Source organism: Phascolarctos cinereus, unplaced genomic scaffold, assembly GCF_003287225.1.
Source record: "Phascolarctos cinereus isolate Bilbo 61053 unplaced genomic scaffold, phaCin_HiC Scaffold_2;HRSCAF=192, whole genome shotgun sequence".
NCBI lineage: Eukaryota > Metazoa > Chordata > Mammalia > Diprotodontia > Phascolarctidae > Phascolarctos > Phascolarctos cinereus.
This window is the reverse complement of record NW_027555625.1, coordinates 43,203,131-43,228,623: the sequence shown is the minus strand read 5'-3', so window position 1 is coordinate 43,228,623 and position 25,493 is coordinate 43,203,131. Positions and strand designations below refer to the sequence as shown.

Sequence of the window (25,493 nt, the reverse complement as noted above, 5' to 3'; positions counted from 1 at the left end):
TTTAACCCAAATTGCCTAAAAAAAAAAGTGACTTGCCTAGGGTCACACACAGTATTTGTCAGAGTCTGGACTTGAATCCAGATCTGCCTGACTCCAAAGCCAGATCTTTTTCTATTGCATGAAAATATTGAAATATAAATGCTTTAAGGCTCACAAAGTACTTTACAAAGTACTTTACACACATTGGACCCTCACAACTACCCAGAGTAGGTTTGATGAGGTTTATTAAGCTCTGTTTTCCACATGGGAAAAATGAGGTTCTGAGACATGAAATGTGTTCTCTGTGGTCATACAGCTAAGTAAGTGCCAGAAGCGACATTTGAACTCGGGTCCCTTCAGACTCCAGGTCCTGTGCTCTATACTGCCATGTTGCCTCGAGGCCCTAGAGATTTGTTTTTCCCCTTTCTCTGTTCCCATGGTCATACAGACAACCCTTTTCTGAACTCCCGGAGTATCTGCAGTCTGCATGGCTCACGTGAGTGCTTCTGACCATGCTGTACATAAGCCTTCCTTAATGGGCCAGAGCTAAGAGTGCCACTCCAGGCAAACTCTGTCCCTTCCTCCTTACCCATAGCTGCCTGGCTTTCTCTGTTCTCTCCCAGACATCTCTCCTGGCCTTCCTCCCCCAGGCACAGATGTGTGCCCAGTGATGTGCAGGCCACTGGCCACAATTTCCCCTCCCAAAGAGCCCTCACCTGCTCACTGGCTGGGGGCAGCTTGTGGGGCTCGGCAGTCAGCACCACCAGGTCATCAATGATGCCTTGCAGGTGAGTGATCTCTCCCAACATGGTAATCTCTCCATTCTGGGAGGGAGGAAGGAAGCCAAAGGGGACGGTCAGCAAACATCATCACACCTGTCCTCGGGGGGTGGGATCTATCTCCCATCCTCCTCTTCCAGTGTTCCGCTACAGAGGGACACTGCACCCCTCTCTTAGGTGCAGCCTGATTCCTTCGTGGTACAGGATTGGGAGACTATACTGAGGCCTGGCATCCTGTTTTCTCTCCCTCCCTCCTGCCCTCAAAGCTCAATGGGGTCTTAGCTTGGGGTGTCCATGAACTTGTTTTTGAAAAAAAAGTTGCGGTACTTGCATTTCAGTATTAATTGGTTTCTTCTGTAATTCTACATATTTTATTTTACTCATTTAAAAAAGTGATTCTGAGAAGGGGTCTGTCAGCTCCCTCAGTCTGTTGTCAAAGGGGTCTATGATACAGAAAAGAACTCCTAGGCTACAATCCTGAAATGGCTCCTGAACCACTCAAGAAACACGAGTTCACAACTGGTTTTGTCAGAAGTATTAGAATCCTTGGAAAATGGTCATCTGGGTGTGCCCTATACGGCAGCTCTCTATTCAATAAAGAATTTATCTAGCCCTTCCTTTGCTTGGGCTAAGTACCCAGCTAGGTCCTGGAGATACAAAGGAAAGGGATGGCATGGTCCAAGTTAGAAGTTTACATTGATTAGAATATTCAGTTCCTCAGAGCCCCTCATTCTATCATCATGCCAGAATATGCAATGCCTGATGGTGAGGGAGAGGTCCACCCCTAGGCTCTAAGGAGAAGGCTTTGGGGAGCCAGCTCAGAATGCATTCTTCTCACTCCTCCAGCATATTTCCTGCCCCACCCTCGCTGGTAGCGGCATACCACTACAGGCTGTAGGAAGGTGATGAAGGTGCAGAATCGCCCCCTCTCCTCAATCAGGGCTCGCCGAACAGCTTGCTTCTCTGTTTCCTCCAAGAGCAGATACATGTCATTTACGTCCTGGAGGGCGTTGTCCAGCTGTGGCTGCAAATCCCCTTTCCCTGTGGAGGACAGGAGGAGATGCCCAGATGGGGAGGCCACCCTTCTCCCCAAGTGGGCCAAGCCAGGCTCCTCTCTGGGAGAAGGCCCCTTTATTCAGCCTTCTCACTCCCCACAAGTCTGCGGAAGGGTACAGAGAGCACCAGTCCTGACCAGCAAGGCAAGGCTTCTGCCTGCAGTGGGGGCTTTCCATAGGTGCAGGGGTGGAGGCTGGAGGGAAAGCATGAGCCCACATGATGGGAGGAGCCCAGGGCCTTGTAGGGTCTCGATCTAGGGCAGAATATGCAGCGACCCATGCAGCAGGGGTGGGCGTGGAGAGCTTGTCCCAGACAGGGAGGGCGAGAAGGCACACAAAAACACACAAGTATGGAGGATGCCAAAAGCCAGAGCCAAAGCTGCAGGGCCACCTGGGGCCTCAGGTGTCAGGGAAAGGTCTGTCTGGGAGCGCAGGCCAGAGATGCCCTGCACTGAGGCAGCAACATGGCGGGCGGAGACTGCAGACCCAAGCACACACGTGGCTCACCCACTTAGGTGAAAATAGAAGCAGTGCATGTTGGGAACTGTTGCTTGGTGGCCAGGGGCAAAGGGACTAGATTTTCAGAGGCCTCCTCTGATGTGAGTCCAAAGAATAGGAACCAGGCACTCCTGTCACCCTCCACCCCGTCCAGGGCCGAGAAGACCATATGAGCAGGAGAGAGGCGGCAACAAGACAGTTTCCCAGAATGCAGCTGGAGTGGGCAGATGAGGATGGGACAAGGCAAATGCTGAGCCTGAGGGTGGTACAAAGCACATAGCTATGGGCTTTGTGGGCTCCAAGAATGGACTGGGAAATGTTTTCCCATTCTGGTTACCTACTATGGTGAAGGCCAGTAGAGGTATAACAGCCTTAGGGCTACGCTATGAGGAGGGTGCACCTCCTCACTGCAAGGGACAAAAAACAACTGAAAGGTTTGAATTGTCCTGCTCCCTGAGCTCCCGATGGAGACAGTGGGGAGGGAATTCCAGAAGGAGGGGGCTAGCCCAAGCCCATTCAAATTGGTCTCAGCATTAGCCCCAGGGCTCACCCCAGATGACTGCCTCCCCCAGGAACAGTGTGGCGAGAGACGGAAAGAAAGAAAGAAAATGAGAGAATGAAGGAAAGAGAGTGTGTATGAAGGACAGAAGATGAGATACAGGGGAAAGGGAGACAGGGTGTTAGCAGGGGGAGGGAGACATGTAATGAACCCCATGTCATTGGCTGTGGGACAGCCATGGCCAAAGCAGAGTTGAGTTGAGGTCCCATAACGGCTCCTTTCACCAATTTCCAGAAGGCAGTAGGTTGGGTTGATACCATTCTGCCTCATACCTGGGAAGATGGGATCATGCCTCCCTCCCTCCAGATTCTCCTGGGGAACAATAACAGCTACTGAAGACCAAACCCACTGGGACATCAGAGAAGGGAGGACTCATGTAACCAGGTGGAAGAGACTGAGCAGACACCTTACTGCCTTCCCACCCCAATCTCTCCAGGATGACCGGGCTTCCTTGATACTGCGGTCTGGAAAGGTTCATTCCAAGCCCCCTTGGAGCGATATGAGACAGAGAAATGCGACACAGACATGAAAGCAGGGTGAGGGGCTGGGAGAGAAGGGCCTGAGGAAGGGCCAGGGAGGCCAGCTGGAACAGACAGCGACAACATTTGACTTACCAAGTAGCTCTACAGGAAGGATGTGGGAGGGAGGAGAAAGAAGAGAAGAGAGAAAGGGAGAGACAGAGAGAAAGAGAGAATGTGTGAAAGACAGCTGATGGACAGGAGCTATTTCTCTCATCTTGAGGGGAAGTAGGTGGAACCCCTTGACCCTCCCTGGGCTCCCTCTTAACAACTCCCTTTGTCAGGTGGGAGGGTTCTTGAAGATGAGGTGGGCAGTTTCTAGAGGGGCTTATGTTAAGTGTGTGTGTGTTAGAGCTCTATCACCCTGAGGCTTCCCTAAAGCCAACCTGAGATCCTTCCCTAAGATGCCAGCCAGGAGGAACCCTGGTTAGCTGGTTTTGCAAAAGACCAACGGCCACCTCATTGGCCTCTTTCCTTCTTGGAACAATGCAAAGCATTGGGAGATGCCCTGGCAGAAAGCCAGAAGCTATGTGGGCTCCTGCAGGGTCTGCCTGCTGTACCATGCCCACAAACCCTGACGCTGCCTCCCCCACTGGGGCGGGGATGGAGGGGATGCCGCCCACCCGTAGGCTCTCGGCTACACAGATCGGCGGGTCTTTATACCATTCACCCTGTCCCTCCCAATGTCTGTAACTAGAACCCTTTTCCTCGGGCTGGGGGGCCCTACCTTTTCGCGCTTTCTTCTGCAGCTTTAGTGTGTCTGATGATTTCTTCTTGATCTCATGGCGAGCCCGTTTGTACTCTGAATGGGAAGAGAGGAATGAAAACAAGACCCATGCCACGGGGGCCACTGAGATGTGCACCCAACAACCGAACCTTCCTGGCCCCCCTCACCTGACACCGCTCCTCCCCCTCTTCTTCCCTCCCTTCGTAAGCACCTTTTGCATGGTCCTTGTCTAGCTGGTTGGCGGTTTTTTTCCAGTCCTCAATCCTCTCTTGCAGGGGGTTGATGAGGCTTTCCAACAGGGCGCTGCAAGGGCCGGAGGAAGATTAGAAATGCAAATTTCCCATTGGCCGTGACCAGGTGGCATGTCCCCCTTGTAGGCATGAACAAGGTTAGCTGTGAGGGAGAGGTTGGGTCCCCGCCCCACAAAATTTGGAAGAATCAGGGGTGAGGAGGCCTCCCTGGGCCTAGTGTGGGTCCCAGCCCTGGCCTCAGCCCCTGCCAACCCTACTCACTTGGTGAACTGCCGAAGCTTGGTCTCAATGCTTCGGTGACGCATGCACATCCGGGTGAGGGCTGAGCCAATGTCTCTTGTGGCCCCTGGAAAAACAAGAGTCCCTTCCATGCTGAGAGGCTGTCATGGGACAGATCTGGCTCTCCAAGGATGCTCAAGGAGGGTGGGGTTGGGGGAGGGCCTGGGTTGCTGCTGCCACTGCCCGGGACACTGAGTCTCTGGCAGGTCCTCCTGCTGGCCGCCAGAGGGCAATGCTTGCCCACAGAAATGTCCAGCACTGGGGAGCGGCCAGCACCCTCCCGCTCCAACTTGGCCACCTCCCTATTTCCCTGTCCACCTCCCTGGACATCTTCCCAGTCTGCTCCCATGTTGTCCTCAAGCCTCTGCAGGCCACCTGGCCCAGCCCAGGCCTAGCTGGGGAAGAGAAGCAGTGGGTAGGGAGGAGAAAGAGGGAAGGCTTGAGTCTCATATAGTACTTGAGGGTTTCCATAGACACACAGAATGTAAAAGCTGGTCAGAAATCTTACAGGAAGGAGTTAGATAGTCCTATCCCATTTTTTTTTTTTATAAAGGAAGAAACAGACCCAGAGAGAATCATTTGTCCAAGGTTGGAAACTGAACTCCTCTCCTGACTCCCCCGGGCTCCTTCTACTTCACCGATTCTAAGTCCTACAAAGTCCTGAGGCTGGAATCATCTCTTATCCCCGTGGTTGTGAGACCGGTGATCCTGTTCCTGGAGCCACGCTCACACTCACTCACCTCTATTGCTTTGATCATTACCATTGTCAGTGTTGAGAATGCCTTCTCTTCCTAAGCCGACGTCCATCCAAGGCCAGTTTCAGTATTATTGCTGGAGCTCTCATCATCTTTATCATAGGATCAGGGGATTTAACACCAGTAGGGACCCTAGAGATGATCTAGTCTAACCTCTTCATTTTTATAGAGGAGGAAACTGAGGCCCAGAGAGGGAGAGTGGCTTTCGGAGGTCACAAAGCTACTAAGTTTTATCTAGACGCTCATGTCCTCTGTTTTGAATCCAGTGCATCTCCACTTTTTATCACATATGCCTTCAGCCTTTTGCTATGCACATAGCCCATCTCCCTAATGGACTTTTAAGCTCTGGGAGGGCAGGGGCAATGTATACTCCTCTGTATACCAGTCCCCTGCCCTCAACACTAAACATAGTGCCCTGCATATTGCAAGCACTCTCCTAGCAAGATAGTGTAGGAAGACCTGAGTTTGAATCCTGCCTTTTATGCTTACTAGCTGTGTGACCCTGGGCAAGTCAGTTACCCTCTCAGCCTCAGTTTTCTCATCTGTAAAATGGGAATAATAGAAGTATTTCTCCCCTCCCCTTCCCCCCTCGCCCCAATCCTCTACCAGGGTTGGATCAAATGAGGTAATGTATGTAAAGGGCTTTGTAAATCTTTTTTTTTTTTTTAAATTCGTAAATCTTAAAGCACTAAATTCTAGGTGTCATTAACAGTAAACTCCAAGAGAGAATGGACTAAAGCTTTTTTATACTTCATGTTTCCCTCAGCCTTGGGCCCATGGCTCTGTACACAGAAGATGCTTAATAAATATTTGCTGAACTCAGTGGAATTGAATAAATACCAGATGCCTGAATAAAAATGGACACTGGCCCCATGGGCTGGGGTCTGAGATGCCAGCTGCCCTCAAGGGTTTGACTAGAGGCACATTCCTAACATGTCTGGAAGCTCCAAGCTTCAAGGAAGGATAGGCAGAGGTCCAAGTGGCAGGGCCCACTCAGCTACAGGACTTGGACAGCTGGCATTCCCCTTTACCACTCCCTACCTCCACCCAGAGCACAGTGACCAGGACCCACACTGCCACATGCCAGGGGCTGCCTCCCTCCCTTTAGGGAAGCTGGTGGTTCATCTTGGGAAATGTTGACCGATCTTTGACATCTCCATAGGATCTTATACTATAGGCTTGCAAAGGATAAGAGTGGCAATCCTGGATGGTGCCCTTCAGTGCTCCTAGGTGTTTCTGAGCCTCGTGTCAAGGAACCATCCCTAGAATTTCCCTAATCATAGGGCTGACATGCATTTGGGCAGAACCCCCAGTGGTACCCCAGGGGAACACCACAAGAGAACAGAGAGAAGGGTTGAGTTGTTTTTTAACCGGAAACTTAGAGGGTGCTCATCTCTTGAGGAATATAATGGGATAGTATTGTGCCATAGGAAATGATGAAGGGAATGGTTTCAGAGAAACCTAGGAACACTTTTATGAACTGATGCAGAATGAAGGGAGAACCAAGTGAATAATTTATGTCATAACAACAACACTGTGAAGACAAACAGTTCTGAAACACCTGAGAACTCTGGTCGATGAATGACCAGCCATCCCAGAGGAGCAATGTTGCAGCCTGCTACCCACCTCCTGACAGAGAAAGGAAGGACTCAGTATGTAGGATGAGACATACAACATGGGAACTTCTGCTTGACTATGTATATTTATCATGGGAGTTTTCTTTTTCTCGTTCAGTGAGGGAAATGGTAGCAAGAGGGAAAGAAAACAAATGAGGCAGCTGGGCAGTACTATGGATCGAGTTCTACAACCTGACCTGGAGTCAGGAAGGCTTGAGTTCAAATCCAGCCTCACATCCTTAATATCTGGGTGACCCCTGGTATGTCACATAACCTCTCTCAGCCTCGGTTCTCTCATTTATAAAATAGGAATGATAATAATAACACCTATCTCCCAGGGTTGCTTTGAAGATCAAATGGGATGTAAAGTGCATTGCAAACTTTTAAGTGCTTTAACTTATATGGTCTGATGCTGAGTGAAGTGAGCAGAACCAAGAGGACTTTGTACACAATGACAGCCACGTTATGCAATGACTAAGATTGTTAAACTGAACCTTTCTCAGCATTATGAGGATCTAAGACATTTCCAGAGGCCTCGGGATGGATAATGCTGTCCACATCCAAAGAAAGAACTATGGAAGTCGAATAGCTATCACTTATTTTTACCTTCTGTTTAGTTTTGTTTCATCTTTCTGATGGTTCCTCGTATTTGTTTTAATTTTTACTTACAACTTCACTAATGTGAAAATATGTTTAATGGGTATGTAAATGTAAAGCCTATATCAGATTGTGCGCCGTCTTGGGGAGGGTGGGGGGAGGAAAAGGGAGAAAAATTTTCAATTCAAAAGCATATGGAAAAAATAAAAAAATTTAAATTAAACTTTTAAGTGCTTTATAAATACTATTATTAGGTTAATTAACATTTTAAATTAAAAAGAAAGAGCATGGTTGCTCTTCTGAGGAGCAAAAAGGGGCCGGAGGCAGAATCTGGAATAATCCAGGATGGAGCCATACCAATGTCCTACCCACTTGGGCTAGCCTTCCCCAGTACCCAGGTCTGGGGTATAGACAGACATTTCCCACTAGTCTACTCTCCATGTTACAAGCCCCTCCAAATAACCCAGAGCTGGGTGCTTGTAAGCACAGAGATCTCGCCCTAGTTCTGGTTCCCAGGGCTCCACTTTCTCCGCGGCGCTCAGGCTAAAGAACACAACGTATTGGAAGGGCCATCCTGGGGATGAGGGGGTGGGTTTGTGCTGTTTGGTCTAGAGGGCAAAACCAGGAGCAATGGAAGAAGGCTGTGAAGAAGCCAATTTTGTCTTGATGTCAGGAAGAAATTTCCTAATTCTCAGAGCTGTTCCAAGGCAGGATGGGGGGATGGGCTGCCCCAGAGGTGGAGGCTTCCTCCTCCTTGGAGGTCTTCCGGCAGAGGCTGGATGGGTATTTGTTGGGTATTTTTACTGCGGATTCTGAGGTCATAGACTATAATTTAGAGCTAGAAGAGATCTTAGAGGTCACCAGGTCCAACCTCCTTATTTTGCACATGAGGAAACTGAGGCCCATAAATATTAAGTGGCTTGCCCAGAGTCCCACAGTTAGGATAGGAGGCAGGTCTGAACCCAGGTTTTCTTGATTCCAAGTCCAACACTGACTCTCCTCAGCTGGGTCCGAGATCCCTTTGTCCACTGCCACTTGGGAGTGGGAGAGATGTCGAGCTTGTGTGCCCGTGGGCAGAATTGTTCCTTCCTAACCCTCCTCAAGCCTCTCTCCTGATCATTAGCCTCCCTTAGAGATTCTAAAAAAGGCAAAGGTGTCTGCACTACAGGGGTCAGAAATGGCACATGCCTATCCTTTCTCTTTGCCATGCCAATCTAAATGGGCACCAGGGGGTCACCAGGGTGGTATAGGGAGCAACTTGCCCAAATCAGTTATGTTTTGGGTACTCTACTGGGGGGTGATGGGAGCTCTTGTTCAAGGGGGGCACCAATCTTTAACCCTTGTGCCCCGCAGGGCCCATGTTGGTCAGATCAGGTCCCTGCCCCAAAGATGAAGAGTTCTTCTCCGTAGAGGGTGATGTTATTGGGACTTCAAGGGTCCCTTTCTGTCTCTTCTCACAATGGGCTGAACCCAATGCCTGACTCAAGTATTTCTGCCTTTGGTAAGCACTTACTAAATGTTGTTGACTGTTGACTGGTAGCCTCCCCGAGTGTCCAGGCCCTTGACCACAGCTAGCTGTCTTCCCTGGGCCCCTGGAGGTCCCCACTCACCTCCACCACCACCGCCTCCACCTCCCTGACTCAGGGAGGTGATGTCTTGCTTCACTGCCCACCAGCCAGACTAGAGAACTCTGCCTAGTCCGACAGAGTGGGCTCTGTGTTTCAAGCCTATGGGCATAATGAGCTTACTATCCCAGAGTCAGGGTGTAGAAGGGAAGAGTGGGCAGGCAGAGGTGGGGTGGGAACACTGTGTCCAGTTGGCTATCCCTGCTGGCTCCCACCCTGTTCAAGGCCAAGGCTCGGTCATCACTCATCCCTGGAGTGTTATGCCACCAGGTCCTTTGGGGACAGCCATGTGCCAACCCTGTGAGCCTTCTCTTTTCAGGGGAAGCAGTGTTTACTCTCCCTTGGTCTTTTACAATTCACTGCCCTTTAGGTACCCTACATTCCAGCCAAACTGTTCCTTGCACAAGACTTTCTTTCCCAACTCCATCCTCTTACATAGGCTGTGCCCCGTGCCTGGAATGCCTTCCCTCCTCATCACTACCTCTCGAAAGCTTTCTTCAGTACTCAGCTCAATGCTACCTTCTACATTCCCCTCAGTTGGTATGGCCATCCTTCCCGATGTTAACATTGTACATGTGTTGTATTTAGTCACATGAACGCACGGTGCTTCCTCTCGGTATAATGCAAGCTTCTTGAGGTCCAGGTCTGTTTCATTTTTGGTTTTATATCCCCAGTGCCTGACACATAGTAGGTGCCTAATAAATGCTTGCTGAATGAATGAACAGATTTAATGGGGCAGTGCTAAGGTCATGCGCTAAGCCCATCATTGCCAATTCTCTGGAAAGCTACTGAGATACAGAGGAAAAGGGCCAGTCCAACATCCATCTTATCCAATCTTCAGTGCTACCTCCACCATGAAACCTTCCAGGACCACTTTAATCTGAAGTGATTGTTCACTGCCTTTAGTCATTAGTTATAATTCACTGTCACCCCAGGGAGGGAGCTCCTTAAGGGTGGAGGCCCATGTCTTAAATTTCTTTGTACAGGGAACCTAGGAAGCTAAGAAATAAAATGTTTATTAACTTATTTAATCTGTAATTAATTAAAATTAGTTAATTCATTAACTGATAAGTATTGATTTGATTTAATATTAAATTAAAATTAATTAATTTAATTTATTAACTGATAAGTATTGATTAATTGATTGGGAGTTCCTTCTCAATTCATAGGATCATAGGTTTAGAATGGGAGGAGATCTTAGAGTTCACCTAGTCTAGCCTGTTTATTCTATAGATGAGGAAACTGAGGCCCACAGAGGTCGATTGACTTGCCCAAGGTCAGGAAGTAGGTGGCAGAAGCAGGTTTTGAACCCAGGCTTTCTGAATCCAAATCTAGTACTGTTCTCTATTTGCAATTACTGGTCACATGTGTCTGTGACTATCCTCAGAACCTTAGAAGCCTCTCCAGTCCTTGCTGACAGCACCCGGAGCAGCTGAGGGATGAAACTCTCTGGACCACAAGCCCGCTTTCACCGCGAATCTTTTTGTGAGGACAAGGGGCAGACAGCTCCAGCAGGTGTCCATCCCGTTTGATGGAATCAGATGGAGTCTCTGGTCTCCCCCACCTCAGACCTGACCCTGGAGTTGTCCATGGTGCTGCTTGCTTGTTAGACAGGGTAGACCAATACCAGAACTGCTCTGGGCCCCTAAGGAGCTCAAAGCCCTCTTCAGACATGATCTCACTTGCCCTTGGTATATACCCTTAGGGGTGAAGAACAGTAATTATCCTCCTCTCATAGAATGGTGGGGAAATGAGGCCCAGAAAGGTTAAGCAACTTGCCCAACAATTCAGAGCAAGTTTGAGAACCCAACTCTGGGTCTTACGCCCCTTCCACTGGTTGTGACATTGCATATCCCTGTTGCTTTCTGCATCCCCTGTCCCTGTTCTATTCCCTGACTCCTGCTTCCCTGCCCTCCTTCTCCCCATTTCCAGCCTCCTACCTCTGGTGTTGGTGGCCATATCAGCCACTTTCTGGAAGGCATCCAGGAAAGCAACTGCAGCCAGGACCGTGGTCCTGAGGGAGACAGGAGGATGGCAGAGTCATTGGAAGAGCTGATTCTCTTGCAGCCCACCCCTGATCAAAGTCAGGAGTCTGAGCTATGGACCCCTCCCATGGGGATAAGACTCAGCCAAACAGCTGGGAGGAATCCTCAGGCTGCCTCTGTTCTCTTGGGCCATGCCAGCTGGGCACCAGGAGAGGGAGTGGGCAACATGATGAGCCTGGGCTGCCCATTGGGGGTCTTGAAGATGGCTTCTTTGGGGTGCCCAGCCCCACCCATCCCAGTGCCACTGAGGAGCTGCAGGACTGCCTCACCTGAGCTGAGAGTGTAGCTTAGTGGCCTTCGAATTGAAGTCTTCCCAGATGGGATAGGAGCTCTGGAGGGAGAAAGAGAAGAGAGAGCAAGGCCGGTGACATAGACAATAGTGAATGACAGTTGCTCTCTAAGATTCAGCCCGGCCTCTCTGTTATCATTTGCTACATGCCAAGGAATGGAAAATGAAGTAGACTGGCCCATTCCCATACTCTGATGACCCTAGGACTTGTAATTCTGCGGGCATGGGTACTCCTCCTGAGGCAGATTAACCCTCTTTAAAGCTTAGTAAATGGTCTTCAAGAATTGCTGTAGTCAAAAATGGATGGCCATGATGCCAACCTGGTGATGATCCTCTCTGAGTGGGCAAGGCTGGTCACTGGACAACAGATATGTACGTAGTCCTTCTCTGGGGCCTCCTTCAATGAATTAGCAGTTATCAAGTGCTTGTTCTATGCCGGGCACCAGGGATGCAAAGATAAAAACAGAAATGGCTCCTGCCCTCAGGAAGCTTAAGTTTTATTGAAACCTTTACAGCTTGGTAAGAGCTCTCAGAGCTTGTGCATCTTTGATGTAGCCTCTGAGGTCATGCAAGCCATGAGTGGGGATCACAGGAGGGCTTTCGTGGACGGAACATTTCTCATATTGCGGCAAAAATGGAAGTGGAAACTTGGTCCTGCACCTTCTGGAAGAGCAGAGCTTGGGAGACCCCACTGGGTCTGGAGAAGGCTAACAGGTCATGCTCCCTTTCTGGGTCCCTGGCAAAGGCATATGGCCCATCTCTTCCCTTAGAGCCCCATGAATCACAAGAGACCCGGAATTCTCATGGCTTTCTCCATTACAGCAGCTGTTGCTAGGGTGCAGAGAAGAGGCTGGTGGGGAAGGTGAATGAAGGGGTGCTGGGGTAGTCAGAGGAGCCGGAAGCTGGGGAGCAGCAGTTACCTGTGCAGGTATGCTAGCTGCCTTGGGACTATATTCTTGCTGACCTTGTATTGGCAGACAAAGACAGGGATGGGATGGCGAAAGAAGGGTTTTAAAATTGTTAGGATCATAAATTTCAAGCTGGAAGGGATCTTAGAGGTTATCTTCATCCAGGGCCCTCATTTTACAGATGAGGAAACTGAGGCTCAGAGAAATGGAGGGACTTGGCCAACATTACAGGTCAAAACCAGGTCTTTTCACTCTTTCCACCATGCCATCCACGGCAGGATGTTGGCAAAGCAGACAAGAGGGACCTAGAACACCGGTCTCCCAGATCTTACCCACTGTCCCTGCACTGAGCAATGCCTTAGGGGAGGGACTCCTAGCCACGGCCCTAGGAGGACTCAAGCCAAGGTTCACCCCACTGTCTAACCTAAATGGCCAGGGTGGTTATTTCATCCTCATTCCTCCAGCTCTGCCCTCAGCGGAGATGGAGAATGGTGAGTGGCCGTCCCTGTCCAAAGGACAAGCCAACCCAGACTTTCCACTATTACTGTTCTCCACTCCCTAACCTCAAAGGAATGGGCAGTCTAGGGACTGAGAAGGGAAGAGAACCACATTTGCATTCAGAGCAATTCACTTCCTTAACAGTTTTAAAAAATAATGTTTATTAATTGTTTTTGTTTTTATATCACTTACATTTTCTAATGCATTCCTCCTTACTTTCCCTCTTAGACAGGTATCCTTTACAACAAAGAATTAAAAGGAGGGAGGAGTGTTCAGCAAAACTAACATATTGAAGAAATCTGACATTGTATTTAGCATGCCATAACCATTGACCCCTACCCCTTCAAAGAATCCAAGAAGCCTTAAGCTATGTGTCTATGTGGCCTGTGTGACTTACAATGGGTTCTAGAAACCCAAGTTGACCCAAGAGAAGAATATAAAATATCTCCAAGATATCCCTTGGGGCCATTTCAGAAAGCTCCATGTCCACCCCTGACTCCTATCAGCTCCCAAGGAGTGGAGGGAAATACATACATACACACACAGACACATGTAGAGAGAGAATCTATATGTGTATATGTATGTATGTATGCATACACAAACAAGGACACCAAGGTACAGAAAGGGATATTTATTAGCTTTGGGTCACACAGCAAGTGCCCCTAGATGGGAGTGGCAGAACCCATGTCCCTATATTCAGCTGGGGTTAAATGACTTGCCCAGGGTCACACAGCTAGTAAGTCTCAAGTGTTTGGTCTGAGGCCAGATTTGAACTCAGGTCCTCCTGACTTCAGGACCAGTGCTGTATCCACTGTGCCACCTAGCTGTCCCTTATGTCCCCATATTCTTGTTTGTTTTAGGCAATGGGGTTAAGTGACTTGCCCAGAGTCACACAGCTAATAAGTATTATGTGTCTGAGGCCAGATTTGAACTCAGGTCCTCCTGACTCCAGGGCCGGTGCTCTATCCACTGAGCCACCTAGCTGCCTCCCCTCATGTGCCCATATGCTAAGGATGTTCTCTGCTTTACTCCTGAACAATGAGCTAGCCCCTCTCCCACAGCTGGCTAAGGGGGCTGACCACCTTTGAGCCTCAAGGACTCCCATGAAGGATGCTTGGCATTGCTCTGAGATGCTCCCCTTCCCTGGCCCTGCTCTGCCCCCTCTGCTTCCCACCTTAAGACAGGGTCTGTAGCGGTGACTCTGACATGAACTGACCAGGCCATCCCTGTCCTGGGGAAGGATTGGCTCAGATTGGAATGGTCATGGTGGCTGTGCTGGGCCCTGCTGGCTTTAGGGGGACAGCCAGCCACCCAGGCCCTGAATAAGGCACTTGTACTGGGGACAGAAGTACCTTTCTCTTCCCTATGGTGGGGAGGAAGGAGGGGGGAAACAGTATGGCCTTTATCCTGGCCTGGCCCAAAGAGGAGGAAGGAGTTTCCCGTCTGGGTCCATTGAGGGGAGGCGGACACTTCCCCCCAAGGCCCAAATTGGAGCTGTTGTGTTTAGCTTTGGGCAAAACAAGTTGGTTGGTTTTCTTAAGAGCCTTTTCTGGCCCACACCTCCCACCCCCCCCCTCCCGGGCTGCTCAAAGGCGTCTTTATGACAGCCTTTTACAGGCTCACCCCTCGCTTGACACATACTGCCCTCTGATGAGGAAGGCCGGAGCGAAGGGAACCAGTGTGACTGCATCGGGCCCCCGAGCCAAGTCCCACCTCAACACCCACCCCTCCAGAAAGGGCCGACTGGACCTGAGCTGAGGGTGGGCTAGCCCACCCAGCCCTGCCCTACATAGGCGACCTTTCCTGTTGAAGGGCTGGCAAGGCGGAAGCCCAGTCTTGAACCAAAGGCAGAGGGGGGCCAGTGCTGAGGCTGAGGCAGACCTCAGGAGTTCCCAGGCCTCCCTATCCTGGGCTCTCTCCTTCAGGAAGAGTGAGGCTCGTGTGTGTGTGTGTGTGTGTGTGTGTGTGTGTGTGTGTGTGAGAGAGAGAGAGAGAGAGAGAGAGAGAGAGGGAGAGAAAGTGTGTGTGTGAGAATGTGTGTATGTGTGTGTGAGAGACAGTGTGTGTGAGACAGTGTGTGTGTGTGAGTGTGTGAGTCTGTGGGAGAGACAGTGTGTGTGTGTGAGTGTGTGAGAGAGAGTCTGTGTGTATGTGTGTGTATGTGTGTGAGAGTGTGTGTGAGTGTGGGACAGAGTGTGTATATGTGTGTGTGTGAGAGACAGAGTGTGTGTGAGACAGTGTGTGTGTGAGTGTGTGAGAGTCTGTGTGTGTATGTGTGTGGGAGAGACAGTGTGTGTGAGTGTGTGAGAGAGACAGTGTGTGTGAGAATGTGTGTATGTGTGTGAGAGTGTGTATGACAGAGAGTGTGTATGTGTGTGGGACAGAGTGTATATGTGTGTGTGAGAGAGTGTGAGTGTGTGTTAGAATGTGTGAGAGTGTGTGTGTATGAGTATGTGTGTGTATGTGTGTGAGAGAGTGTGTGTGCATGTGTATGTGTGTGAGACTGCGTATGTGTGAGTGTGTATGTGTGTGAGAGTGTGAGTGTGTGTTAGAGTATGTGTATGTGTGTGAGACAGTGTATGTGTGTGCGAGAGTGTGTGTGTGAGTGTGTGCATGTTTGTGTGAGAGTGTGTGTGTAAGAGGCAGAGTGTGTATGTGTGTGAGCGTGTGTGTGAGAGGCAGAGTGTGTACGTGTGTGTGAGTGTGTGTGTGAGAGAGAGAGAGCCAGACGCAGACACAATGCCTGGTGTTGGGGGAAGGGCCTGGCCAGACTCCCATCCGGGGAGGCCCCACAGGGAGAGGGAAAAGAAAGCTCAAACAGGCACATGGGGAAGGGGAGACTCACGTGAGTAATGGCTGATACTTTGAGGTTGGCAAAGGTCCTCTAGGGTGCCTCGTCCGAGCCTCCCAATGGCCCCGGGAGGGAGGTACTATCATTCTCCTCCTTTTACAGGTGGGGAAACTGAGGCTGAGAGAGCTCAGAAGGGGCTTGGCAAGGGTCACCCAGGTAGTAAATGTCTGAGGCAGGGTTTGAACTCAGCTCTTTCTCCCTCCACATGCTCTACTGACTCCCTCCTGTCTCTCTTCAAACTTCTAGAAGCTTCCTGGCTTGCCCAAGCAGCACATTTGACCTGGTTTCTCTCCCCACTTCCCTCAGGAGTCTTCTGGTCAAGGCTTCAGGGGGAGTTGCCTTCAGCCTCCCCCCCCCTCCCCCCCAGTCTATAAAAACATAGAAAAAGACATTCTTAGCTCTGAGGGGCTTCTGAGCCTAAGGTGAATCCCCAGGCCCGAGGAGAGTCAACTTTAGGCCTCTCTGCTTGGGGTCTGGGAAACTGAACGGAAAGGGCATTGAGGGGGTGGGATGGGAAGGGAAGACAAATGAACTGCAGGGAACATAAGAATTCTACCTCCCACCCTCCCACCCACACAGAGCAGCCCCCAAACCGGAGCCTGACCGTCCCAGGAGAGGGAAGGCAAATACTGGAGAAACTGCGAGCCACAGAATCCCTGGGTAGGGAGTGGCCAGCAGCTGTGGCTGGGAAAAGTCTCCCACACCCTCACCCTGATCCCACAGGGCCCCAGGTCCAGCCCTGGGCTGTCTCCCTCTTTACAATCCCCAGTGCCATGAAAATTCCCTCCTGTTGGCACAAGGAGCCAGTCCCTGAGCCTGGAGAGAGAGGGATCTCTAGAAATGACAGGGTTTGCTGCAGCCATTTCTTAACTACCTAGACCCGTCCCTGTTCTGGAAGCTCATCCCTGCTCTGGAGGACCATTCCTGTTCTGGAGGTCCAGCTCTGCTCTGGAGGACCATCCCTGTTCTGGAGCCCCACCCCTGCTCTGAAGGACCATTCCTGTTCTGGAGGCCCAGCTCTGCTCTGGAGGACCATCCCTGCTCTAGTGGCCCATCCCTGCTTTGAAGGACCATTCCTGTTCTGGAGGCCCATCCCTGCTCTGAAGGACCATCCCTGCTCTGGAGGACCATTCCTGTTCTGGAGGCCCAGCTCTGCTCTGGAGGACCACCCCTGCTCTGGAGGACCATTCCTGTTCTGGAGCCCCACCCCTGCTCTGAAGGACCATCCCTGCTCTGGAGGCCCAGCTCTGCTCTGGAGGACCATCCCTGCTCTGAAGGACCATTCCCGTTCTGGAGGCCCAGCTCTGCTCTGGAGGACCATCCCTGCTCTGAAGGACCATTCCCGTTCTGGAGGCCCAGCTCTGCTCTGGAGGACCACCCCTGCTCTGAAGGACCATCCCTGCTCTGGAGGCCCAGCCCTGCTCTGGTCCCTGTGTGTATGGGGGCAGGACCAGTGGGCTGGGGCCCCTCAGGGCAGGGCAGGGATGGTACCGGGTGAGGGGAGCCAGGTCAAGCCAAGCCCTCTGAAGTTGACCCTTTGGAGAGACAGAAAGCCCAGTGGAGAGCACAGAGTCTCCAGGGCAGTTGTGAACTTAACAGAATCCAGAGTGTCAGGGGGGAAGAGACTTTTAGGCTCAGCCAGTCAAACCCTCTCATTTTGGAGGAGGAAACTGAAGCCAGGGAGAGGAAAGCGATTTGTCTGAGGGACTAGAAACCACGCCTGCCAGCTGCCGATGAAGTGTTCTCTAAGCCTTAAAACCCTCCACAAACAGTGGGGCTCTTACTGGAGCTGTAATTACTGTTGTTAGGGACAAGGCCACCCCTAACTACCATTTTTTTGTGGCAGAGGAGGGTCTTTGCCTAGTATTTCAATCAATGCGGGGAAATCCTAGTGTGGACACTCCCTCCACTGAGGCAGACCGGGAGCTTGTCTTCGACGTACGGCCTTGGCCCCGAGAACGGCAGTGACACTCCCACAGTCACACAGACCTGCCAGGTCAGAGACAGACCTCAAACCCAGGTCTTCTTCACTCCAAGGCCACCACTAGAGCCGGAAAAAGCTCCAGTTACTGTTTCTATTGGATGAAGTGGATGATCAAGGCATAGAACAAGCTGAGAAGCCATGGCAGAAGCCAGATCCTAGCGCCTGGGCTTCCAGATCACATTCCCTCACATGGTCTGGCTCATCTTTCTTAATAGGAGCATATATGATATAATATATATACGTATATATATGTATGTATGTAATATGTATATATGTGTGTATCTATATGTATCTTCAATAGCTTAAAACTCTGCTAAAATTTGGGGGCACCCTGTATTAAAACTCCTATTAAGAGAGATGAGGCAGACTGAGGAGAGAGAGAGAGAAGAGAAAAGGAGAGAAAGAGAAAGAGAGAGAGGGGAAAAGAAAGAGAGAGAAAAGAGAGAGAAGAGAAAGAAAGAGAAAATCAAGAAAGAGAGAGAGAGAAAGAGAGAGAAAAGGGAGAGAAAGAGAGAAAGAGAAAAAGAGAGTAAAAAGAGAGTAGAGAGAGAAAAAGAGAGAGAGAGAAGAGAGAAAAGAGAGAAAGAAAGAGAGAAAAGAGAGAGAAACAGACAGAGAGAAAGAAAGAGACAGAGAGACAGAGAGAGAGAAAGAGAGAGGAAAGAGAGGAGGGGGGAAAAGAAGGGGAGAGAGAGAGATGCAGATACATATGAGTATGTATGCATATATATGTATATGTATCTCTCTCTCTAATGGGCAGCTATGTGGCACAGTACACAGAGTGCTGGGCCTGGAGTCAGGAAGACTCATCTTAGTGAGTACCTATCTGGCCTCAGACACTTACTAGCTGTGTGACCCTGGGCAAGTCACTTAACCCCATTGCCTAGCCAAAAAAAAAAAAAGATGCTGGTCTGATTTGGGGTAGGCTTATGACTGGATTAGACTTTTGGGACTCCTCACATACATGACACACACACACATGACACACATACCTTTAAAGTTTGCAAAACTCTTTCTGCACACTATCTCATGTGAGTCTCTTAGTTCTCTGAGAGAATTTTTAATTTCCCTTTTACAGATGGAGAAAATGATGTTTCAGTTAGATGTGAGGTGACTTCCACGGGGTCATCGAGTTCTAAGTAGAAAGGTCAGGATTTGAACCTAGGTCTTCTCGCCTCTACGCCCAGAATTCTCTCTACAACACCCCCATGCTGCTGCGGGCATCTCTGGGAGTGAGCAGAGGTACCATCACTATGAGTCTAGACCAGAACTCAGTGGGTCCCTAGGCCTCTATCAAGAGTTTCCCAGTGAGGGAACATTCTTAAAGCCCGGGCTGTTGACCACAGGACTGGATGGGCAGGGAGGGAAGTAGATTCTAAAAGCTGAATCCCCTCCCCCCCCAAAGTGGTGAGCTCATGGCAGCAAGGGATAAAGTTGGAAAGATGAGGGCTAGAGGGGTTGGGGTGATGTCTCGGGGCTGAGGCCTATGGGCCCTGAGGCTCCTACACATCCTTTGGGTGCCCACTTCAGACAGACATTCCACCAGTGATTTAGACAGAGCTCGCCCCAGGCTACTGGGCACAGCTAAACCTCCTCCTGTCCTGTGTGCCCCTTACAACTGGCCTGGGAAAACCCGGCTTCCCTGAGCACCAACCTTTAGATTAGGGGGCCTAAAGCCTTCAAAGAGAGGCTGGCCCAGGCCCTGGGCAGCTGCCGAGTCCTCACTGGCTTCCTCGGTTCCCTGAGGGTCTCTCCTCTTTAAGGGACCCATGATTCCAGGGTATAAACCCTGCAAAGATACCCACTTCCTGCTCTGGGTGTCAGGGACACCTGTAAGTCCTTCCCAAAGAAGGACGGAATTGTAAGATGGGAAAATTGAGACAGAACCTGGAAGGGCGAGGCTGCAGAGGGCAGGAGGAGCCAAGGTTCCTTGAGGAGTTGTGTGTGGGGGAAGGGAGCAAGCATTTATGAAGTGCCTGCTATTTGCTGGGTGCTGTGCTAAGCACTTCAGAAACATGTTCTCATCTGAGCCAGCTTTGACCCCAAGGACAGCAACAGGACGCAGAACCAGGCAGCATCGTGAAGAGATTGCTGGATCTGGAGTCAGGAAGACCTAAACTCAAATCCCAGCTCAGGCGCTTACTAGAAACCTTTCTTAGCCTTGATTGTCTTGTCTTTAAAATGGGTATAACAATAGTTTGTAAGAATCAAATGAGATAACAGCACTTTGTCAAAGCCCTATGTCAATGCAAGCCATTATTATTATTATTACATTAATAATAATTCTTCTGGGTTTGACAGTTTCGCTTGTCTTGCTCCTGGGCTCTCAGGACACTGCCACACCTTACATTTGTGGCTTCGGGGATTTGGGTGTCTCAGTGACAGGCAGCACATTGCGGGTGGAGGGATTGAGTGAAGAGAGAGAAGGGCAGGGGCCGTGGAGATGGGGAATCCCCATGGCCTCCTATCCTGGCGTGATCTCACCCGAGCTATATAGACGTGGGCTGCAAAGAAAATACTGTTGGGCACGGCTGTATCGTCCCCCTCTCTTCCCTATAACACTGCCTTTCACAGCTCCCTGGTTTGGCTTTGTGACATGGTGTGGGGGGTGACAGGGAAGAAAAGTCATACCCTCCCTAGCCCTGAATGCACCCTATTGCTCTCAAGCTGGGATTCCTGAAATCTGGAGAAGTCTTTTAGGAGGAGGCCAGAGGGGGAGGGTGGGGGTGGGAGTCTGGGCAAAGGTGGGGGTATGGGGGGTGGCTCACAGACTTCTCCAAACTCCTCCAGCTTCTGATGACTCAGGTCTCCAGCTTCCACAGCCAGGTCTGGTAGATGGGATAGGTGCCAGAAACTGGAATCAGCCCCCGGGCTCTGGGATCCCACAAATTTAGGCCCCTCAGAGCCTCCCCAGTGCCCTGGGGCCCTTCCTCATCCTTCAGGTCCCAAGGAGTCAGCTGATTCTAAACAATCTTTGCATTTGGGGATAGGAGCAGGCAGCCACAGTGTGATGAAATCACCCGGACTCCCTGGCCTGAGGAGGCCAGGAGAAAAGGCTTCTAGCCCTGACGCTGCCTCTAATAACGACCTGTTTTCCATCTCTGAACCTCATTTTCCTCACCTGCAAAATGCTTCCAGCCATGAAATCCTCAGGCTCAACTAATCTCTTTTGGCATCCTGTTTCAGCGTCTCAGATCAGAGAGCCAGAAAATTCTGAGATGCTTATCCTTCTCACCAACTGGATGACCTTGGGCAAATCATTTAACCTTTCTGAGCCAGTGTGTCCTCATCTAAATCTACATTTCTATAAATCCAGGCACATTCCATCTACAAAGAAGCAAGGACTCAGCTGTTGACAGGCAGCCATGGAGAGAATGCTTGATTTGGAGTCAGGAAAACCTGGGTTCAGATCCTGCCTCAGATACCTCTTAGCTGTGTGACCATTAGGGAAGTCCCTTAACCTCTCAGATTCCTCATCTGTATGGGGGGGGGAGGGAAGGACTGATCTTTAAGTTCCTTTCCACACTGAAATCTATGAACTTGTGATCTTGTTCCCATAGGAGTAAAGTAAGTCAGAAGGACAACAACCGAAGCCTTGGGAGGGCTCCAAGGATCTGTCTCCACAGCTAGGGGGCACAGTGGATAGAGCACTGGCCCTGGATTCAGGAGGACCTGAGTTCAGATTCGGCCTAGACACATAACACTTACTAGCTGTGTGACCCTGGGCAAGTCACTTAACCCCATTGCCTCACACACACACAAAAAGGATCTGTCTCCACACTATGTCTTGTTCTTGGGGTGGAAGGAGACTAAGGTTTGCCTGCCTTCCTGGGTAAAGAGATGTTTGAACAAAAGCTGGTCCTTTTATCTTTTGTTTGCAGGGCAGAAAAGGGAAAATATAGGGGAAGAAAGGAATGAGGAAAACCCACAGCCTCATCAAAGTCTCAGGGAGCATGAATCTGCTGGGCGACCAGCTTCGAAGGAACTGGACCTCCTTAGCCCTTACTAACTTTCATTAACAGGGGCTCTGGAATTGGAAGGGCTCTCGTGACATGATTTTGTCCAACCCCCTTATTTTACAGTTGAGGAAACCGAGGGCCACTTTATCGCTCAAGGTCACCCAGCAATGGAATGACAGATCTCAAATCTAGCGGTCTTTCCACTTCTCCCCACTGCCTTATCTCCTCCACAACAGAAATGGGGGACACTGGCACTGCCATCTCAGCATGGCTTAGCTTCTACAGGCACCTGAAAAGCCTGGGAACTTGGAAGCTGGTGCTGGGAATCAGAGGCTATGGAATTGCCGTCGACTGTTGCATGCAGAGGTCTTAGAAAAGGGGTCACTGGAGGTGCAAAACTCCAACTGGATGAAACTTTGGATTTTTTTGAAATACATAGAAGCACCAAGGCTGACTTCAGGTGGGAGGGAACTCAGGATGACTTAGGTTCAAGTCTAACACCTACTGGCTGTGTGACCCTGGCTACGTCACTAAATCTGTCAGTGTCACCAGGAACTCTCTAAGACTATAAACCGGAGAACAGGAGTTAATTTTTAGTCTGTGTTGGTAACAGTTTCCTCACAGGGAATTTCCTGTATTGATTAAATCACAGGCCCTAGGTTGGAGGGCCAGGGGAAAGATATGCATAGTAAATAAATAATTGAGCAATGCTGATGGGCTCACAGGATGTAGAGTTGGAAGGGACCTTAAAGATCAGCTAGTTAGATTTCCCTTATTTTGCAGACGAGGAAATTGAGACTCAGAGAGGAGGTCACCCAGGCAAGTAAGAGGGCCAGGATTTGAATCCAGGTCTACTAACTCCAAACCCAGTGCTTGTTTCATTGAGGTAGGACAGCAGATAACAGCCTGTGGCCAGTCGAGTCCGTGGCACACTGACTAGTGGGCTGGGGGTGCAAGGTGGGATTTGACCACCTTCTCTTCTCTAGTTCCTCCAAGTACATTTCTCAAAGTCTTTTTTCTCAGCCTCCTGCTGCTATTTGAACATCAGGCCCCAGGCTGAGGATGCTCCTAGGAGCCAATCAAATGTAGAACCCTCCCTCTCCACCCCCACCAAATCTAAGAGGTAGGAAAACAGTCCTGGAGCAGCAGGGGGGTGAGAGATGGTGGTGGTACAACCAGTCCTGCCACGGGGCAGCCTGCCACATTCATCTCTCCAGCTCCCTGTGCCAGGGTCCTAGCTCTACCCTGCATGCCCTCTGGCCTCCAGAGTGGCAGAGATTCTAGTAATGGGGCTCCCTGGGGGAAGCTGGCTTTGAAAACTCCACAGCAATGGGAGCAACTCTGCTTTCTGCTTGGACTAGCTTTGCCTGTCCTAGCACCTTGTTAAAGCTGGATGGGTCCTTCCTGAGTGCTCGCTCGAGCGCTCTCTCTCTCTCTCTCTCTCTCTCTGTCTCTCTCTGTCTCTGTCTCTCTCTCTGTCTCTGTCTCTCTCTCTCTGTCTCTCTCTCTCTCTTTCTCTCTCCCTCCTTCTCTCTTCTTCCCTCCTTCCCCCTCTCTCTCTGTCTCTGTCTCTGTCTCTCTCTGTCTCTCTGTCTCTCTCTCTGTCTCTGTCTCTCTGTCTCGCTCTCTCTCTCTCTCTCTCTCGTTAGCATACATTCATATGATGTATGTAGTTAGTATGTAGTATATTGTAGGAATGTATTACCTGCCCCTTAGTTTTGCCCCAGAGTGAGGTATTCTGGATTCTAATTCCAGCTCTTCTTTCTGCCCCATTTCACTGGATCAGAATCTCACTAGGCTCCAGAAAACAAACCAAGGCTGACCCCTCCCCCTCCCTTCCTTAGGAGAGGGAGTTAAGTGGAAGACTTGGCTCGGGCCCTTTGATAGAGAAGCTGGCATCATGTAGTTCCAAAGGCTAAACTCTAGAACATCTAAGTCCAATTTCTGGACAGATGGCATCTGCCAAATTGAGCCCCACCCCCAGTCACCCCAAGTCTGCTGTCTAACCCCATTCTTTACCCTCAGATCCCTTCCTCCCCTGTCCACCCAAACCAATTCCTGACTCTTCTTCTCTGCCCTGCCCTGCTCTGCCTTCCCTAGGGACAGAAGCATTGCCCTCTGAAGTTACCTGATCCCCAAAGGTCCCTCCCTTTCTTTTGGCTTCCTTGAGGTCTTGGGACCTATACCCCAGGTCCTGGTAACCCCAATAGGGAGAGAAGGGTCACTAGGCTCACGGGTCCCATTCTCTCTACCCTCCCATGCTACAATTGCAGGGCAGAGAGGCTACTGGAAATACAGGAAGGGGTGTTAGCCGGGGCAGCAAGCTACTAAACTCTTAACCAACTCCCCCTGGTGACCTTGAATTTGTTCCCAGGCCTCAATATCTCCGATTGTGGAAACAAGAGATAGCGTCTTCCTTCTTCCTGACTGGGGGTAAGGGGGGCATAGGGCTAGGTCTCAGGTGAAAGAGGAGAGAAGGTGTGAGATGGACATTTTAGGAACCTGGGATAAAGGGAGTAGAGTAACATATGTGGGCCGGAGGGTTGGGTAGAGAAGGGGAGTGACTGCTCTTTAGGCCTTTCTTCCCAGGCCAGGGGACAGGACAGGCAGGAGGCTTTGCTGTCCCAGCTGAGTCCACCAGCTCCTTCCCCGCCCCCAAGCCCCGGGACAGGCCTGGGAAACTGTGGGTTTGATCGCCCTTCCCCCCCACTTCCCCAAGGCTCTGGGGGGAGGGGGAAGCCCTGGAGTAACAACAACCAATCCTGGCCCTTCGGGTCAGCAGGATACATGTGCTCTGACTTTCGTCCGGCAGGACCCTGGTCCCTGGGTCTTCGAAAAGATGCAGGCCGGTGGGGAAGGAGTTAAGTCCTCTCTCCCGGCTTTATTATTTTTTCCCCCCTGGCCTTGGCAATGACAGCATTGTCTGGGCTCCGGGGCTGCAGTAAGGAGCCAGGGGGAGGAGAGGGGGGGAAGGGGGAAGGAGGGAGGGAGGGAGGATTGGGGGATGGGGGAAGAGGGAGAGGGGAAAGAAGGAGGGAGAGGGGAAAGAAGGAGGCACCCAGTCTCGAATAGCCAGAGCCCAGGGATTTAAAGGGCGGCGCAGAGACTTGTCGGCTCCCTCCTGGGCCATCGGGTCCCCGGGTAATAATGAGATCCTTTCTGAAGGCGGGGGTCATCCCAAAGCCCCCTCCCCCCGAAAGCTGAGGTTTCAGTCCCTCCCAGCCCCCGTTTCCCTTCCTCGGTACCCCCCGCTCCCCAGCCCCGCCTCAGCCTTTTTTTTTCAGGAGGTAGGGAGAGCGGGTTTAACGTTCTGGGCAGTCTGGAAGGGCTCTGTCCGGCAACCGAAGGCAGAACCCCCTGACCGCCCACTCCTCCACCCCTAGCATCTCCTCCCTCTACTTCCCCAAGCCAGACTGAACAAGGACAGGAGACCCGGCCCGGCCCATGGCCACGGCCACAGTCACAGCCACAGCGCGCTCACACGCGAGAGCGCGCGCGCGCACACACACACACACACACACACACACATACAGACCCACAGACACACATACACACATAAGGGCGCAGAGAGTCCCAGCTCTATACATAGGTTCCTCCCAAGTGCCTACAGACACACAGTAGACGAGAGCACATGGGTCTAAGCAGACGGACTGACAGACGGGCGGACAGGAGGACAGAGGGACGGAAGGGCGGACGGGCGGGGGACCCCAGGACTAGGCTG

The 25,493-nt window shown here is 50.8% G+C and overlaps 1 protein-coding gene across 6 annotated transcripts in view; it reads right to left on the bottom strand.

Annotated features, from left to right (window-relative positions):
- Positions 1 to 25,493, bottom strand: part of MTSS2 (MTSS I-BAR domain containing 2) — a 40,666-nt gene that overhangs the window by 14,554 nt on the left and 619 nt on the right. For all 6 annotated transcript variants that reach the window (XM_020963566.2, XM_078149344.1, XM_078149347.1 and 3 more), the window contains exons 2-8: positions 11,553 to 11,614; positions 11,179 to 11,252; positions 4,628 to 4,712; positions 4,327 to 4,418; positions 4,116 to 4,190; positions 1,642 to 1,799; positions 696 to 803 (exon numbers count right to left, since the gene is read on the bottom strand). In XM_020963566.2, coding sequence (XP_020819225.1) covers positions 696 to 803; positions 1,642 to 1,799; positions 4,116 to 4,190; positions 4,327 to 4,418; positions 4,628 to 4,712; positions 11,179 to 11,252; positions 11,553 to 11,614 — 654 coding nt within the window. The remainder of the gene's footprint in view (positions 1 to 695; positions 804 to 1,641; positions 1,800 to 4,115; positions 4,191 to 4,326; positions 4,419 to 4,627; positions 4,713 to 11,178; positions 11,253 to 11,552; positions 11,615 to 25,493) is intronic.